The sequence below is a fragment of the Larimichthys crocea genome, chromosome I (assembly GCF_000972845.2).
Source record: "Larimichthys crocea isolate SSNF chromosome I, L_crocea_2.0, whole genome shotgun sequence".
Taxonomy (NCBI): Eukaryota; Metazoa; Chordata; class Actinopteri; family Sciaenidae; genus Larimichthys; species Larimichthys crocea.
In genome coordinates this window covers 41,484,396-41,500,266 of record NC_040011.1, presented here as the reverse complement: position 1 = coordinate 41,500,266, position 15,871 = coordinate 41,484,396, and the positions used below count along the sequence as shown (strand labels likewise).

Below are 15,871 nucleotides of genomic sequence, written 5' to 3'. Positions count from 1 at the left end.
ATAAAGAGGGTGTGGTTGGATCACAATTTTGGCTGTGGCGCAAGACGGTAATTAATTGCTGAAGGCAGGCAGAGACTTTGAGAGGGGGAAATAAACTAAAAGCAGACTTACAAGAATAAATATGAACCACAAAAAAGGGTCCCTCTGAGCTCATTGTGGGACTCTGATGTGACGAATGTGTTAAAGTACACATATAACAGCGCTCAGCATTTATGAGCAGTCATGTGGAAGTCCCGAGGCTGTGAGGGAGGGGCGGAGCCACAACACTACTGCTGCCTCGAGTGAGAGAGATGAAAGCTGGTGTGTGAGTGTGTGTGTGCATAGCTATCCTGTGTGACAGCATTTAGGCTGGACATTAAACATGGGTCATTGTCTCTAAACCTTCACAAAGGGCCCTCAGGAGATTCGGCATTCTACCACTGGGAGCCCCTCCAGGGTGGGGTCAGAGGTCAGCCTGCCACTCCCTGGGGAATGAACTGACACTGCACACAGTAATGCTTAAACACACACATGCCCTGACAAATAGGCGTCCGACTTTCAGCACAGGACAAAGCAATTAACAAGTGGACGAAGAACCTCAGGGGGCGTCTATGTGGTGGCTCAAAGCTCCCCTGCACAGACAAACAGTACCATTTCATTCATGAATCTGACACGCCAGCTCATCGAATAAGAACGAGCACAAACCACTTCAAGGCACAGCCCTCGACTTTTTCATTATTATTGAATTAATGTTACATGACTGCGTGACTGTCAGCACGGAGGAATTTATGCAGTTTAATGGGTGACTCATAATGCCTGATATGTTATGAAGATCAAAATTAAAGCTGCAATCAAATAAGTGAGCCAAGTAAACAACCAACTACGCAGGAGAAAGATAAATAGACAACACAGGAAAACTGTACTGTCATCGTCTATACCAACATGATCCAAAATGTTTCCTGAAGGATGATCAAGAGGCTGAATCTTGCACTTAAAGCAGACTCTGTACCAGTGTGAGTGTGTGATAACAACTTTAAGAACAGAGCTGGTGTGAAGGTGACCTAAGCTTACCTAGCTCTTCTCGAAGGTTGACCAGCTCCTGGGATAGATCCCTGCGCTGCCGTGTGGCTTCATCACGCTGCAGAGAGGAAAAACAAACAAACAAAGTAAACAGCCGTGCACATGCTCGAGGAGATGATGCAGTTTGATTTGATGTATAACAACCAGCTTAAATCAATATTAATCAAGATCACCAATGAGTCATGCCAGCATTATGAATTTAGGTTTTCACAGGGCAACACCCTGACACATAACCATCTGATGTTTGTCATTCCAGCACGTTGTGTTTGATTAACAGATGTAAAGACAGCCCAGCAGCTAACAAAAAAAAAAACATTAGTGGTAAGAGGACAACTTGACTTTCAGCTCATGTTTTTAGTCTTTACAGCACATGCTTTCTGTCTAACTGCTTCACTTCTCCCTGTCTGACTCTGTTTTGCAGTGAAGAAGAGGCTGCACTCTATCTGCAGTGCTCCTCCAGACTTTAAACTGACGCATTAATGATCCAAAAACTGTTTCTCTCATTTAAAACCTTCCTTCTTTCTATGCTGATTCACATAAACAACCCGAACAGTACATCACACAGTCTGCATTATTTAATTTTGAACCCGAGACTAAACAGCTGAGTAAGACAAACATCACTTCACTGATCAGTTTACAAAAGCCAGTCTGAAATATAGTCCATCCTGTCCTGCTGTACCTCAGACCTGCATCTATCCCTCACTGCAGAATAGAACAATGTAGAAGCCAGTTACCCTCTCTGCAGCACAGGGAGCACTAAGGCACGATCTGCTGCCAGAACAGCCCATGATCCAGCCTCAGCTTGAGGCTTGGGTGCCGGAGTCCCCCCCCCCAGCAATGGAGACCCAGTACTCCAGGACATACAGTGGTCCAGGTGGACGCACCACCTCCACGCACCTCCTCCCAGACTGCTCTGACTACATCTGAGGCAGGACTGAAAAAGCCGCTTCACTGGCTGTGGTGAGTGACTGCAGAGTGCATTACCGTATTACACCTAAAAAAAAACCCAGAAGGGGGAGGCTACAGTGTGCCTAAGAACAGCCTCCTCACCAGGGAGGTGAGGTCACTTTAAGACAAGCACTAAAGGCAGCCGGAGTGGAGCAAACAGATAAATTGTAGAGCGCTGCCTGACATCAGGCTGATGGAGCAGGACTTGTGCTGTGCACTGACCTTCCCAGGGGATACATGGAGAGGCTTCATTACGACCATCCCCCACCACTCTTCCGAAACCAACATTAAATCATCCCCCTCATCCCTCTGCACCATTACCTTACAATCTGCTGTGCCGCTACGGGCTGCATGGGTACGAAGGAGAGATGATTTAATGCTGAGACAGAGCGCGTTTCCAGCTTCTGTGCGAGCATCTTTACAGTCAATGTATAGGATTCAAGAAAATGATGTGTCACTTGTTGACTAACCACCAAAAAACAAAGACGTTATTACTATTACATTAGAAACAGCACATCTGAAGCAGTAAGATAAATTGTATTATACTGAGAATACACACATTTGTTTTGCTCCAGCTTCACCTATCTGCTTTCCATTTTTTGGCGCCTTAAAGTTCTCCGTTATGAAAGCATTTACGATTTTCTTGTAGGCAGCATACTATATGTCAAATAAAAAATGTGTATGTGCACTACAACTTTTATCCAGATCATTTATAATTAATCATCCATTTTAGCATAACCACTGATCAATAAAATAACCGCCACATACTCATATGTCCTTGCATGATACCTCATTTAAATTTAGCTGCATTTACAGACGTCTATGTTGTGTCTGTGCATGTTTTTGTCATTTGAAATTTTATATTCAGTCCATCACTTGATACAACTTTAGGGGGACATCTAGATGGATGCAAAGAGCAGACATGTCCCCAGTGTATATGAATATGACACCATGTCAGGTGTAGAATAACACTTGATGGCAGACTAAGATCAATGTCTTAATGATTCAGATAAAGTTACAATTTCCTGGAAATACAGAGAATGTGACAAAGCAAATTAAGTAAAAAGCAAGGTTGTAAATCATTTTTATGGTTATTTAGGAATTTGTTTGCATTCCTGCACGTCAATGAAACTCGTGCCACAGCATTTTTCTTTTTAAACTTTAAGAGAAAGTATGTCAAAGCAGGTCCAGCCAGTGCTTACACACTCAATCCAAACACATGATAAGAAACAGAGCTCCGTTCCTTGCTTAGTGTTTGGCTGCCGTTCATAACCATATCAAGTCAACAGCTGGGACATTCTCACACTATGATGGTAAGGACTTGCCTCCTATTCTTGGTCTGATGAGTGACCACAAGATTCCATTCACACACTCGTCCATTAATACACCTGATACACAAATTTGGTGTTAAATGTAAGCCACAGTGCGTGTCTTTTAGATACCGTAGGTATTACGAGAAAGAATCAGCATTTTGAAGATAAAATAATAGTCAGTGAGGCAAAAACAGTTGCTTTTCTCTAAAAAAAAAGAGGAACATACATGTTGTGTTTCTAATATTTGTTGATGTAATCAGTTTCACAATCCTTCCACCCAAACAGAGCGGCATGAGTCAATCAGCAGTGACTGGAGGTCACGCTCTGTGCCTCAAATATCAGCTGTCACATTATGATGGATCATCATCGGATACATTTGAACACCTGGCTTTGTTTTATGACTGCGTGTTATCAATCAGTCAATACTCTCCACACTGTTCTGCTTTCTTATGTTTGGAATGTGCACTCAAGTTACAACAGGCAAAAAAAAAGTACTCGTGATGGCTCCCAAACAGGACGAGCAGATGTCAGAATAACTTAGACACCTGACTGCGTAATCAGAATAAGTCTTTTCACCTTTTTTGACCAGCGGGGCAATGCAGCTGGCAGCAGAAACTGAGAGACAACAGAACTCACTGAAGCTCACACAGGCTAAAATTGGACTGATATGAACTCTGTCACAACTGCAGCTATCCAGAGGGCTGCCACAAGGGATGTGTCTGGTGTCTAACTCTGGAGTGAGGCAGGCGTGAAGGGAGTTGCTGCAATCTAGGCCGAAAGAAATGAATTTTTTTTTTGTATTATGACAGAAGCAGTAATTTTTCTGAAATCATTCCTCTTGTCAAGGAACATCTTGTTGTTCCTTAATCACAAGTTTCATGTTAGAAGTTTTACTCTGGGGTACAATCGCCTCACACAATTCCAGATATAACGACGTCAGATTGAAGGAATTTCCCCATTTCTACACACTTGGAGAATTTTTAATGGCGATGCACGCCCTCTTTTCATTCCCTGTGACATTTGGTTAACACATACAGATGGACACTGCATGCAAACAAAAGCTTGTTAAAAGAATTTTGATCGAGTCACCACTTGGCAGCAACAAAGTTCACCAGGATCACGTAACGCTTTTAATTGCGATTCATACCAGAACACACTGCACCAACTGGAAGGAGTCACTACATCAGTGTGTGATGGACCGTTCCTCTAAGCTGGAAGAACCACAGCTGTAATAGTCACTTCTAGGGTGTTATTTCTCTGCACCAATTCAACTGTATCTGCAGTATGGGGATGCTAAGCTGAGTAAAGATTTGTGTTCATGCAGGTTGTTTTTACAACCTCATACATTTGTCCTCAGCACCCTGTGCTGATGTGTCAGAGGTGTAGCAACAATGTCAGATACTGTAAGGTCCAGTGAGGCCATTGCGAGGGAATGATGGCAAGTTCCCAGCGGCACCTAGAGGAAAGTCATGGCAGACACGATGTCTGCGCCTGGTGCCACTGAATCATGTCTTATCTAACAAGGACATAAAAACAATAAACTGTCATTTTGACAATAACCGGTGGCCTAGCACTGAACTGATATTACTGGATAAATCTATCATGCATTTCTACAGTGATTGCCTCAGCTGTCTCAGTATGCCAGCTGAATAATGCTGATAGTTGATGCAAAAGGCCTTGTTAGCGACGAAATAATGAGAAGTGGAGGACCAGATCAAATCTCATGTACAGTATGTCATGAATCACCTCTGGCTATCTAAGCTTGTGAGGCAGATGGACTCCGGCCAGGCTTAAAGCTATGTGTTCAGTGTAACATCAGTGTAACTACAGACATGAGCTACAGGCGTGGTTTAACAACATGTGACAAGTGACTGTTTGCTTTAAGGGTAGCACAGATGCTAGCATCAGAATCAAGTCAAATTTGTATAGCCCAAAGTCACAAAGTACATTTGCCTCGGAGGGCTTTACAATCTGTACAGGGAGTGACACCCTCTGTCCTTAGATCCTCGGATCGAGTGAGGGAAAAACTTGCCCACAAAAAACCTTTAACAGGGAAAAAAGGTAGAAGAAACCTCAGGGAGAGCCACAGAGGAGGGATCCCTCTCCCAGGACGGACAGACGTGCAACAGATGTCACGTGTACAAGAACAAATCAACACAAACATAGAACTGGAGAGTATTTCTTCAGTGACAGAAGAGCAAAGGACGATGCTGAAGGCTTTTCTGGATGGAGAGAGGTTATTGCTTTTCTTTAGACTGGCCTCAGTGGTAGTTTGATTACATTATATGGTTCATGGATCTGCCTGGTTGAAGTTCGCCCATCATAGAGCTGGCCTGTTTCTTCTGTGCCTGTCCTTAACGAGTCACCCGGCACAGGCAGGCTGCCTAGCACAGTTTTCTACCACAAGATTCAGTACGTTTCATACATACAGCAGCTTTCCCCATCTAAACCCAACAAAGAGTCACTTGATAAAGACGTCAACACTGATACATACTGTATTTATGAAATCTGAAGATTGAGTGCTGTAATCCATTGACGTAAAGACAGGGTCATCTTATGTCCTTAATTCATATCTGGATGGTACAATCCAGTTGTTTGACTCGATCAACACATACAGTGTGAAAACATTTGACAAGGACACTTCTAAAGTTAACTAGAGGGACTGAAATAGCTTGCGACATTTTATGTAATCAAACAGGGTAACATAGTATCTAATTTTTCTTCCCTCCAGGCTTACAGAAAACTATAGATATAATCTTTACTAACGGCATTAGGTCGATTCAATTTAATTAATCGCCCACACCAGAAGCCCTACAGTTATAAATATACTTCATAACATACATCATAAATTTTCCTATGACGACAACTAAACGAGGGAGTATGATGGTTGGGGTCAGGTGGAGGGTAGCCGATAGGATAAGCCTGTTTGTATTGCACTATGGGAGGAATAATCCTTTGGGGCATCGGGTTCCTGGAAGCCAATCACATGGCTCCACTATTAACAACAGATCCAAAGCAAACATAACGTTTAACATCCATATTTCAATATGCTCTCAAGAGTCACGCATTCCTACTTGAATAGAATCTGAAGATCTCCACGAGAACATGCCAATCTTGCTGCAATAAAAACTTTTTGATCTTCAGCTTCAGTTATTCAATGGATGACAACAACAGGGCTGTTTTGTGTTGGACAGTTTCCGAGTATGTCCGTGTGTGCAGCCCCTCATCCCCCTACAAATCACCGCCCTGTACTGCTGCTGTAAATAGAAATGCCATTTGGTTTACCTTGTATCAACACAGGATTTCATGTTGCAACACATGTAGTTATTATGCAAGCTGGTTAATTAGTGGATAAATTCAAACTCTGTACGGCTGTTTTTAATCTGCATGTTAAAGCAAACGCTAAGTACTTTCTTGAATACTGTTTAACCTCTAAAACTGTAAACATGTCACAACTTTCTGCTTTTTGAATTTTGCTTATGAGCAGGATTCCCACTGGTAGACAATCATCTGATGTATAGTTACGGGGTAAATTAAAGTATCCTTCATGAGGATAAAGCATTGCCTTCATTCTGAAACCTTCGTGGTAAACAGTAATAAAATAGTAATGCGACTCTGATTCCGGCCTTATTAACTAAACACCCAAAATCAAACTGAACTAGATCAGTGCTGTCCAGCAGTTTATAATGTACAGGTCATTTAAAGGTTTGTAGGGCTGCAAACTGCAGCAGTTATGCAATATGCTTCATCATCTCTTCTCCATTTATTGGATAATTTGCCAGGAAAAACCACATCCATGTTGTTCAAATCTAAAACTTTAAATATTAAAACATCCCAGCATGAATAAAAAGTGAATTACCTCCAACAATGTCTGCTGCAGGACGATGGCAAGTGCCTCAAATCTGCAGTTGCTCGCTGCCAGCAGTCCTCTGAGCTGCTGGATGCTCAGGTCCTCCCTCTCGCCCTCGGCGACGCTCGCTGGTACAACATCCCGAGGTCCGTTACTCTGGCTTTGTTGGGATGCTTGCTGCTGAGGGGGTTGCTGGCGCGAGCTGGCCTTGGGTTTGTTCTTGTTCACTGTGAAAGAACATGCGTTGAGTGTCGCGACAAAGTTGATCATCATCATACCCCCCTCCTCCATAGCCGCTGCGGCTGGTCTGACAGCAGCACCACCCACCCTATACAGTCCTGTCGGTGTCACAGGTGCAGCAGGCTCCAGTGTCAAAGCCCTGGATATGTCTGCAGCCCAGAGCTGTTCTGTCCAATCAGCCAGTCTGATGAGTCCCATCGCTGCTCGTCTAGCAGCACAGACGTAAAAATGGATCCTCTGAATGCAATTAGTTTTCCATATCCTAATTCTATCTAGTGTTCTGCAGACACTCGTCACCAGGGACAACTTATTTTAGCAATGCGGTGCTACTGTAGTTTTGATTTACATCAGCTCTATAAATACATCACCCTCATACTATAGCTGTCGTCAATCTTTCTTATGAAGAACACTTTGTTTACGTTGCTACAACATGGAGAAATCGCAGTAGAGGAACACGACACTGACAAACTCTGAGTGTTAAAATTTTGAAAAAGAGGAAATTAAAAAAAAGGACTCATTGATATCGGACACCTGTGTAAAAACTGCTTGTCTGAAAGTGCAGTGAGCGTTATGTAACACAGCTGTGAGGACAGCCTGAGACATAACAGGAATACCACTGAGTGAATATACTGTGCCACCAGTGGCCTGTGGGCATACTCCCTGCTGCATGAGCCAATTAAGATTACTAAACAAGTACTGATATAAAGTGAGTTTGGAAGAGTAAAAACTACTGTAGTCGGCTCCACCCTAGTAGCTCTCTTAATACTACACTGGCCATGAAGTGTTTATAATTGTGTCCTTTATGAACCACAAAACCTGGAGCATATTCAAGTTAAATTTAGATGCACTAAGCAGGGTATCATGTTGGAACATCATAACATCCCAGAATAACACCGGCATGTAACTGTGGGACATCTTTCTGAGCAAAATAATGCTGCATTTGCCTTTCAAAAGAAGACCCTGCTGTTTCCTTTGGCAGGGAAGAGCAGGTATTCAGCCTAAGAAGAGGAAGCGTCTCCCCTGCTTGCTGTAGATAGCTGACCCTGGAGCTGCAGAGCAGCCAGCTCTCTGGATCCTGGCCTGATGGGGGCAACATAATACTGCAGAGAGAGAACAGCACTCCAGGCCAACAGAGGAACACTGTTGTGATGGAGGGAACAGACTCAAAGATCCAACTGTGGGGTCAAAGCAGTAAAACTAAAACGGTCTATGAGAGAAGATAATAAAAAGCCAGATCCATTACATCGAAATTGTATGCCGCTTTCATGCCACAGTCTGACGTGAGTTTACAGTTTCGTATCCGGAGGTGAAGCTCACCTTAAAACTAGTTTCTCAGTAATAAAGACGGGCACAGCCTTTAAGACAAACCAAATATGAATATTATACAGCACCTCGACGGATGATGCAAAATCCCTATTACCATGTCAAAGAATTTCTTTTTTTTGGTCAACAATTATGCTTTGTTCAAGCTTGTACAACTCAAACAGGAAAGTCAGATCATCGAAGCCCAGAAACAGATTTCCATCTGAATAACTTGACTGCTTAATTACATTTTTGCAACATGTACAGTATATTAGTACAGCATGACAAATATCAGAGAGAAAACCTCTTTCTGACACCGATCCAAACAAACAGATGAACTGTGCTGCTTTGTTTTCAATCATTTTGATGATGCTGCACTTTAGAAGTGCAGCATCATCAGCACTTAAGAGGGTTTCTTTAAATTAGGACGCCCTCTGCTGGCTGTGCAAAGAGCACAAAGAGACAAGTGTGTATGACAGCCAACATGTACCACAGACCTACCTTCATACAGGATAAAGCCAAGCTCAATGACAAACTGAGGCTCTCAAGCTGCTGTAGAGTGGAAGATAGTTCATATGATACAGTGGAAATATTACATATGTGATCAAACATGCAAGTAAAGAGTTTACCGTTTTAAGCAGCATGTCTATCTTATTCCTGTATAAGATAAATGTGGTTACTGCTGCTTATTTTATTTGTCACCCTGGGGTAACAAAAAATAGAAAGTGGGATCGTAGCCATGTTCACTGTGCATATGAAGACAGACTGGCAGAAGAAGTTTTCCTATTTTTATTCACCCACAGCTACTATCTTGAGCTTGATTTGTTTATTTATTTAAAATTCAGATGAAAACTGGTGCATAATGTCCACTTATGGACAAATAAAACTGAACCACAATATTTATATATGCATTTCCTTCATCTATTTCTTCTGAGGGCTGCCTGGTATCATTGCCAAATGTACTGACTGAAATACATTTAAACATTTGCAAATATATTTTTTCCAGCTCATTTTTAAACCATAAAGTGACTCATTTTCCATGAACACACAAATCTGTACTTCCTAAATGAATACCGTCTTTACGTAAGCGCACAGGCCGCCTCTCTCTGTTTGACTGCCGTTCCATGGCAACAGAGGACCTGCATCTATTTTCTTCAAAAGAGTCTGAACATTCAGCTGATGACACATGTTGCCCCTCTTTATGTCATACTTCCTCCCAGGCTCAAATAATTATTTTGTACACTTATAAATATGTGAATTAAGGACACCACAGTGTAGTGGTCGGCTGCTGGAAGGAGATATCACACCATAGCACAAAGCATGATGGGTGATGAGACCCCTCACAATCAGGCACTTGTTACAGCGCTTGGTTGACACAATACCGGACAATAATTCTCAGTGTGACATTCAACGGACACTCGTCTAACCTTTGTGATGAGTCTGTAAGACTCATTTGCCATATTTGGCCATAACCTTTTCAAAACATGAGAAGAATGTTTTAATGTGGGAGGTACAGGAAACTACTGTGTTCCCACAGTCCTATTCAACAACGACAACAAGGTTCCCATGGGTTAACCTAGAGACCGAGAACCAAAATAAACCTTGGTACACATCTCAGGGTGAAACAGGATCACTGGGTGCCCCAGTGAGTAAGAGTGTGAGATAACATTTAACCCACAGCGTATAAGAGGCAGCTTCACAAATAAGCCATCCTGACACATCCACGTGAATTTAAAAAAGATACAGTTCTGAGGTTTGTTTAAATATTATTTCTGAATTCAAGATTTGCATCCTGAAAAACCTTTACTGCGCAGAGTGACACATTTAGTTGACCAAGGTAGGTAGATGAAAGATGAACCTCCTGCTTTGACAGCTAGTAAATAGACATACTAAAAATAGATTTCAGAAACAGTGCAGGAGTGAACAGGTCTACGTGTGAGGCAAACACTGATGAAGCTTGGCTTAAAACATTACAGCACAGATACACAGAAATCACAATGTCAGCAGAAATGTTTCACATTGAAATAACACTGACAGACCTGCTTGGAAAACCACAGTGTTCTTCCTGCATCCTGACAGCAGCTGAATGTTTCGGAGTAAACCCTTTGCTGTCAGACGCACGTGGATGTTGGACAAGGAGAGCTTTGGAGACCACAACATCGCTCAAACATAAAAGCAAGACGACCACGATATCTGGCCAAAAATTACTTTAAAAAAAACAAACAAAAATGTCAAAATGCAGAAGCTTAATGCCATCTATGAACCACATGCCATGTTGTGCCTCAGTGTACTGTGCCTCACTTGACAGAGGCAGAAAATAAATAAATCAATAAAAAAATAGTAAGAGTTAAACCTCTTAGACGGCCTTGAAAAAAGTGAAGGCACCCAGTTCAGCATGGCAGGTCTCCCGGCTCAGAATTTAATATCCCAGCTGTGAAGGCTGGAAGATAGAGAAGGTTAAAGGCTGGCCAGTGGTTTGTGGCACAGCCTTATAGATGTGATAGGGGCAGGGGGAGGGGGAAAAAAAAAAAAAAAGGTAAAAATCCCTTAATCCTCTTGGTAAAGCTTCAGCTATTCACCAAACACACAAATTTCTCACAGCAGACCAAAGCAGCATCTCCAGTCTGGATGATGGCGGTGCTGTAGCAGAGCCAGGATGCAAAACGGGGGGTGGGGAGTGAGAAAAAAAAGAAGTGGGAGGTGCAAACAGCATAACTGCAGCCAATTGGAATTAAATCCAGCCCCCCACTCTTCCTCTCATTCACTCTCCTTCCTTGTGTCACCAGCAGTGGGATGGCAAGAGATGACAGACTTCTCATGGCGTGGTTTTGTCTGATGAACTGAGCTTTGGCTGGCACAGCTCTCTGTGAAAATGTGTCCTCAGCTATGACTGACACATATTCAACCCGAGACACAAAACAATGTGCTGACTAAGTGTTATATAAAACACGTTTTCCATCTAGGTTCTGCAAATCTGTATGATCGACCAGTCTGTAACAACAACACTGTAAAAGCAAAGCAGGCCAATGCAACAGAGAGGACAGATTACAGCTTTAATTTACAGTGTGATTTTGTGATAGTTCTTCTCAATAGATGCGAGACTTGATCAAATGTTAGGCAGCAGGAGGACGGTGCTTTTTGTAGTTGATACAAATATCATAACGTGTCAGTCCCTATATAGAAATCTGAGCATGATTTAAGTACGTGCATTAACAATGTAGATTTAAGGTGAGGTTTAAAATCGTGAAAAGTAAAAACCACAATCGCATATCTCCTGAAACAAAGCACACACAGCTCATTCACATAATTCAGTTTAAACTAAACAGATAAAACACAAAAAGAGAGAACTCTTACCAGGGCCACTTGAAGTTACACAAAGTCTTGCAGAAGCGGTCCTTTTCAGTGGACTGGCTGCAGAATTTGAAGCCCCTTTGCTGGTGGGAGCAGCAGGTTTGCATGCTGCGGCCAAAGCTGCTGTTACAGACAAAAGATCCAGGTGAGACACCACGCAGGAGTGAATCTGACCCATAATGTAGCACAAACACTGACAAATGACCACAACCGCAGACAGCTTTTATGTTAGACCCGAGTCGCAAGATTTGATCAAACAAGTGAAAAACAAAGATTTGAGTAATTTAATTAAATCATGATCAAAGAGTCCTTATCAAGTACGGTTAACACATAATAGAAACAGCATTAGGAGGAAACAGTGGCTTTTTTGTAGCTTTGAGTTTTCAGAGGGTTTAATCAGTTTCAACATTTAACAGTGTAGTATGTGAGGATTTGATACGGTGTAAAAATCAATGTTGTCTCACATTTAATCAACAAATGAGAGCTTGAAGATTTAAAAAGTTTTAAAGCTGATCAAAATTTGAGCTCAATGGCTTCAAAACAAAATAAAAAAATGCACAGGAATACATAAGAAAAACTCAGTGTGTGTGTACAGGTGTGCCCTCACCTGGTCCAGTGTTTTTCGCAGGGGTTGTCAGGAGTCTCGCTTTCTGCACTACATTTTTGAATGGGGTTGATTTATGGGCAGCTCCTCCAGAAACTGTTAAACAGAATAGAGGATGTCCTAGTTAAATAACTGCAAATCATACTGTGATATACTGAAGATTGTGTGTTTTTATAGAAGCACTTGAAATTCACTGGGTATTTTAAAGACAGTACTACATATTTGTAAAGGCATGTCAATCCACTTTGAGCAAACCTTGTATAACAAACAACCTCCAGTGCAACATGAATAAAATCTGTCTTTTGCTATTTGAATAATGTGCTTAAATTAATGCTTGAACAATTCTGATCATAGAAAGTGAATCAGATTAACAAAAGGTGTAGCAAATATAGAATCACATTTGTAAACAATACGACTAAATGAATGTCTAGCACGTGTAACGAATGTTTATGTCAGGAAGCTTGTTAAATCAAACACTTCTCCATGTATACTACATTTGATTCATCTTCCAGTCTCACTTACGTCTCCAAAGCTTTCTATCTTTTCCATTAAATGCAGCTAACAAAGGGATGATACAGAAGCGATAGGATCCAATGAGCAGGCATGTCAGGAGCGTGAGATCACAATTGGATGCTGCACTGGCCTGTGCAATTAAAGACGAGTTATAGAAAACATGAGATGGAAATTCAGTCCAGGTGCAGCTTCGAAGTCCCGTGTAACCAGCCATTGGTTTTTAAATTTAAAAAAAGAAAAGGAAATATGGAGGACTGCTCCTTTCATGCACCTCAGACGACAACAGTTGCAGTGTATGTCTGCTCACTTTCCTCCAGGCAACGCTGTGGTGTGTGTGAACTAGAGTGGAATAGAATATGTTGCCGTGACAACCACACAAGGGGGGTCCCCCCCAGTTTGGAAAATAAGTGCTCGCGGCCAATCACAGACCAGCATGCTGTTGAAGATGCTAGGAAGGATGAGAGCCCATCGTCTTGACAGTGCACCTCCTTTTATTTTCCTTTACAAAGCCATTCAAAGCTCAGCACCACAGAGTGATTTGTTGGTCCTGGGCTGGATTTGACCTTATTCATACTTCATATTTTATTATTACAGAGCTTAAAAATAAAGGAGATCTGAAAAATATTTTTTTAAAGAAGCAAAGCTCCTGTATCTTGGCAGATGTGGAGGTATTTAATCAGAGAAAGATTTGCCCTCCGGGGGATTTACAAACAAGCCCAGCCCTGAAGTGGGTCACCATTTCAAACAGATCCCCTCCCCTCTCTGTCCAGATGTGCCCTCATAAAAAACTGTGACCTGACCCTGGAAAACAGCCTGCATAAAACTGACTTTATACCTTTATGTAACAGGCTGTAGAGTCTGGATTCCCATTACTAAAAATAACCTAAATTCTTAGGCTCACCTTGTGGTCTCCCTGCACCTTTACTCTGCTCAGTGTTAACACAAGCCTCCGTCAGGCCCCGGGATGGCCCAAGGGTTTTGCGTAGTGGTCTAGAAGCAGGAGTAGAGCGAGAGCCCATGGGAGAGGGGCGAATCGGGGTCTGAGGGGGTCGGGATCCATTCAGCTGAGGCTTAATACTTGCTGTTAAGGCAGTTCCATGGGATGGCTCTCGTGCTCGCTGATTTCCTGGGATGCAATGGAGCACAAATAAACATTGGAGGTCAGCGGCATGAACCCCTTTATGAAGGACAAACAAGCCCACATCATGCTCACTGGTTTATTGGTCAAACACTGCCAGGAAAAAAAGGCTAGAGGGCTACCAGACAGATGAAATCAGACCAAACAAACCAGCCCTTTTCTCATAACATATCAGATATTTTAGAGACGTGAAAGCAAAACTAATAAACATTTTAGTGCATTTAAAAGAGGAGAAAACATGGAAAAATATCCAACAATTTACCTACTTCTTAATACAGAAACTGTACACTTACCCATGTTACCCACTACAACAAACATGTCAAATCTGACCAACTATAAACAAAAACTAAAAGCAATGTTGCAGTTTTAAAAAAGGAAAATAACACATCCCCATGGAGTGTCCCTTTAACTGGAGCATGAGAAGATTACTTGTTACAAACACTGTGTTTTCACTTCAACACTATTGGTGAGCTCAAAACCTCCCTTTCCTTCCCCTCGTACAGATGGCTTCCCATCAGAGGAAGAGTCCCCCCTCCTTCCCCAGGACTCCTCTTACTATGAAGAGCAGTAGGACAGAGGGAGTTGGCTGTTTATCCTCCAAGACCTGGAAAAGAGACCGGAGGTGACATCTGTATCCAGCACTGTTCCTGTAGAACATGGCTGAGCTCATCAGGAGGAAGACGGCAGGTCTATTAGAGGACATGCTCAGTGTCACCCTCTGATGGGGAGACTCTTTTACTACAATAATTTAGCTTATGACAGCATATCCATGTAGAGCCGAGCTATGCAAATTAAAACCTGAAAACCTCTGCTGTTTTTAGTATTCCTGAAATGATGGACAAATGACTGTGAATAAGTCAAACATTTTTATTAGTTATTCTAAGAGTACAAAGCAACATCCTGCTGATCTCCCATAAAACCATTATGAGTGCTGCCTTTAGTCTTACTGGCCCTTCAGGTACAGTCCAAGTCAATTTCTCAACAGTGCTTGTAAATTATACATAGAGTTAAGTAGGTAGTTACACAATTCCCTCTGAGGAAATAGGAAATCATCTTTCTGCTTAGTTGAAAGCACGTCATAAAGCTTACTGCTTTACTGACATTTACAGGTCAACAATAAAAAAGACAAATAAATAAAATAAAATAAAATAAAATAAAAAGCACATAGCACGTACAAGGTTTAACAATGTCTTACCCGTACTGCTCTTCTGCTTGGTTTGCGCTGTCGTCTCTACAGCTCTGGGGGTCCTGCATTCATCCCTCCCCAGGGTTGCTTGCCTCTGCCTGGCTGACAGAGTGGCTGCTCTGGGACTGGCAGATGGAGCTTGTGAAGGTGGTGCTCTCGTTTGTCTAGGAGATGGCCGTGCTCGGAATCTGTTCTTATTCTCGTCTAATGAGGCTCCTGCTGTTGTCGATTTACCGGACTCTACCTGCAAAGAGATAAAGTGCTCACTTAGTCCATCGGTTCAGTGCAACTAAAGCTCCAACAAATCTGCTTCACATTTAAAATATTTGGATTTGATTAACGTTTATTCGTTGAACATTGTAAGCAC

The 15,871-nt window shown here is 42.2% G+C and overlaps 1 protein-coding gene across 4 annotated transcripts in view; it reads right to left on the bottom strand.

Annotated features, from left to right (window-relative positions):
• The window catches only part of mtus1a (microtubule associated tumor suppressor 1a), a 29,121-nt gene that overhangs the window by 5,105 nt on the left and 8,145 nt on the right, over window positions 1-15,871 (bottom strand). The window contains exons 3-8 of one of the 4 annotated variants that reach the window (XM_027281684.1): window positions 15,514-15,748; window positions 14,082-14,306; window positions 12,671-12,763; window positions 12,067-12,186; window positions 7,180-7,397; window positions 1,051-1,117 (exon numbers count right to left, since the gene is read on the bottom strand). In XM_027281684.1, the coding sequence (XP_027137485.1) occupies window positions 1,051-1,117; window positions 7,180-7,397; window positions 12,067-12,186; window positions 12,671-12,763; window positions 14,082-14,306; window positions 15,514-15,748 (958 nt within the window). Of the gene's footprint in view, window positions 1-1,050; window positions 1,118-7,179; window positions 7,398-10,751; window positions 10,930-12,066; window positions 12,187-12,670; window positions 12,764-14,081; window positions 14,307-14,611; window positions 14,705-15,513; window positions 15,749-15,871 lie in introns of those variants that run through there. The other 3 variants (XM_027281689.1, XM_027281692.1, XM_010732903.3) reach the window with 3 other exon arrangements.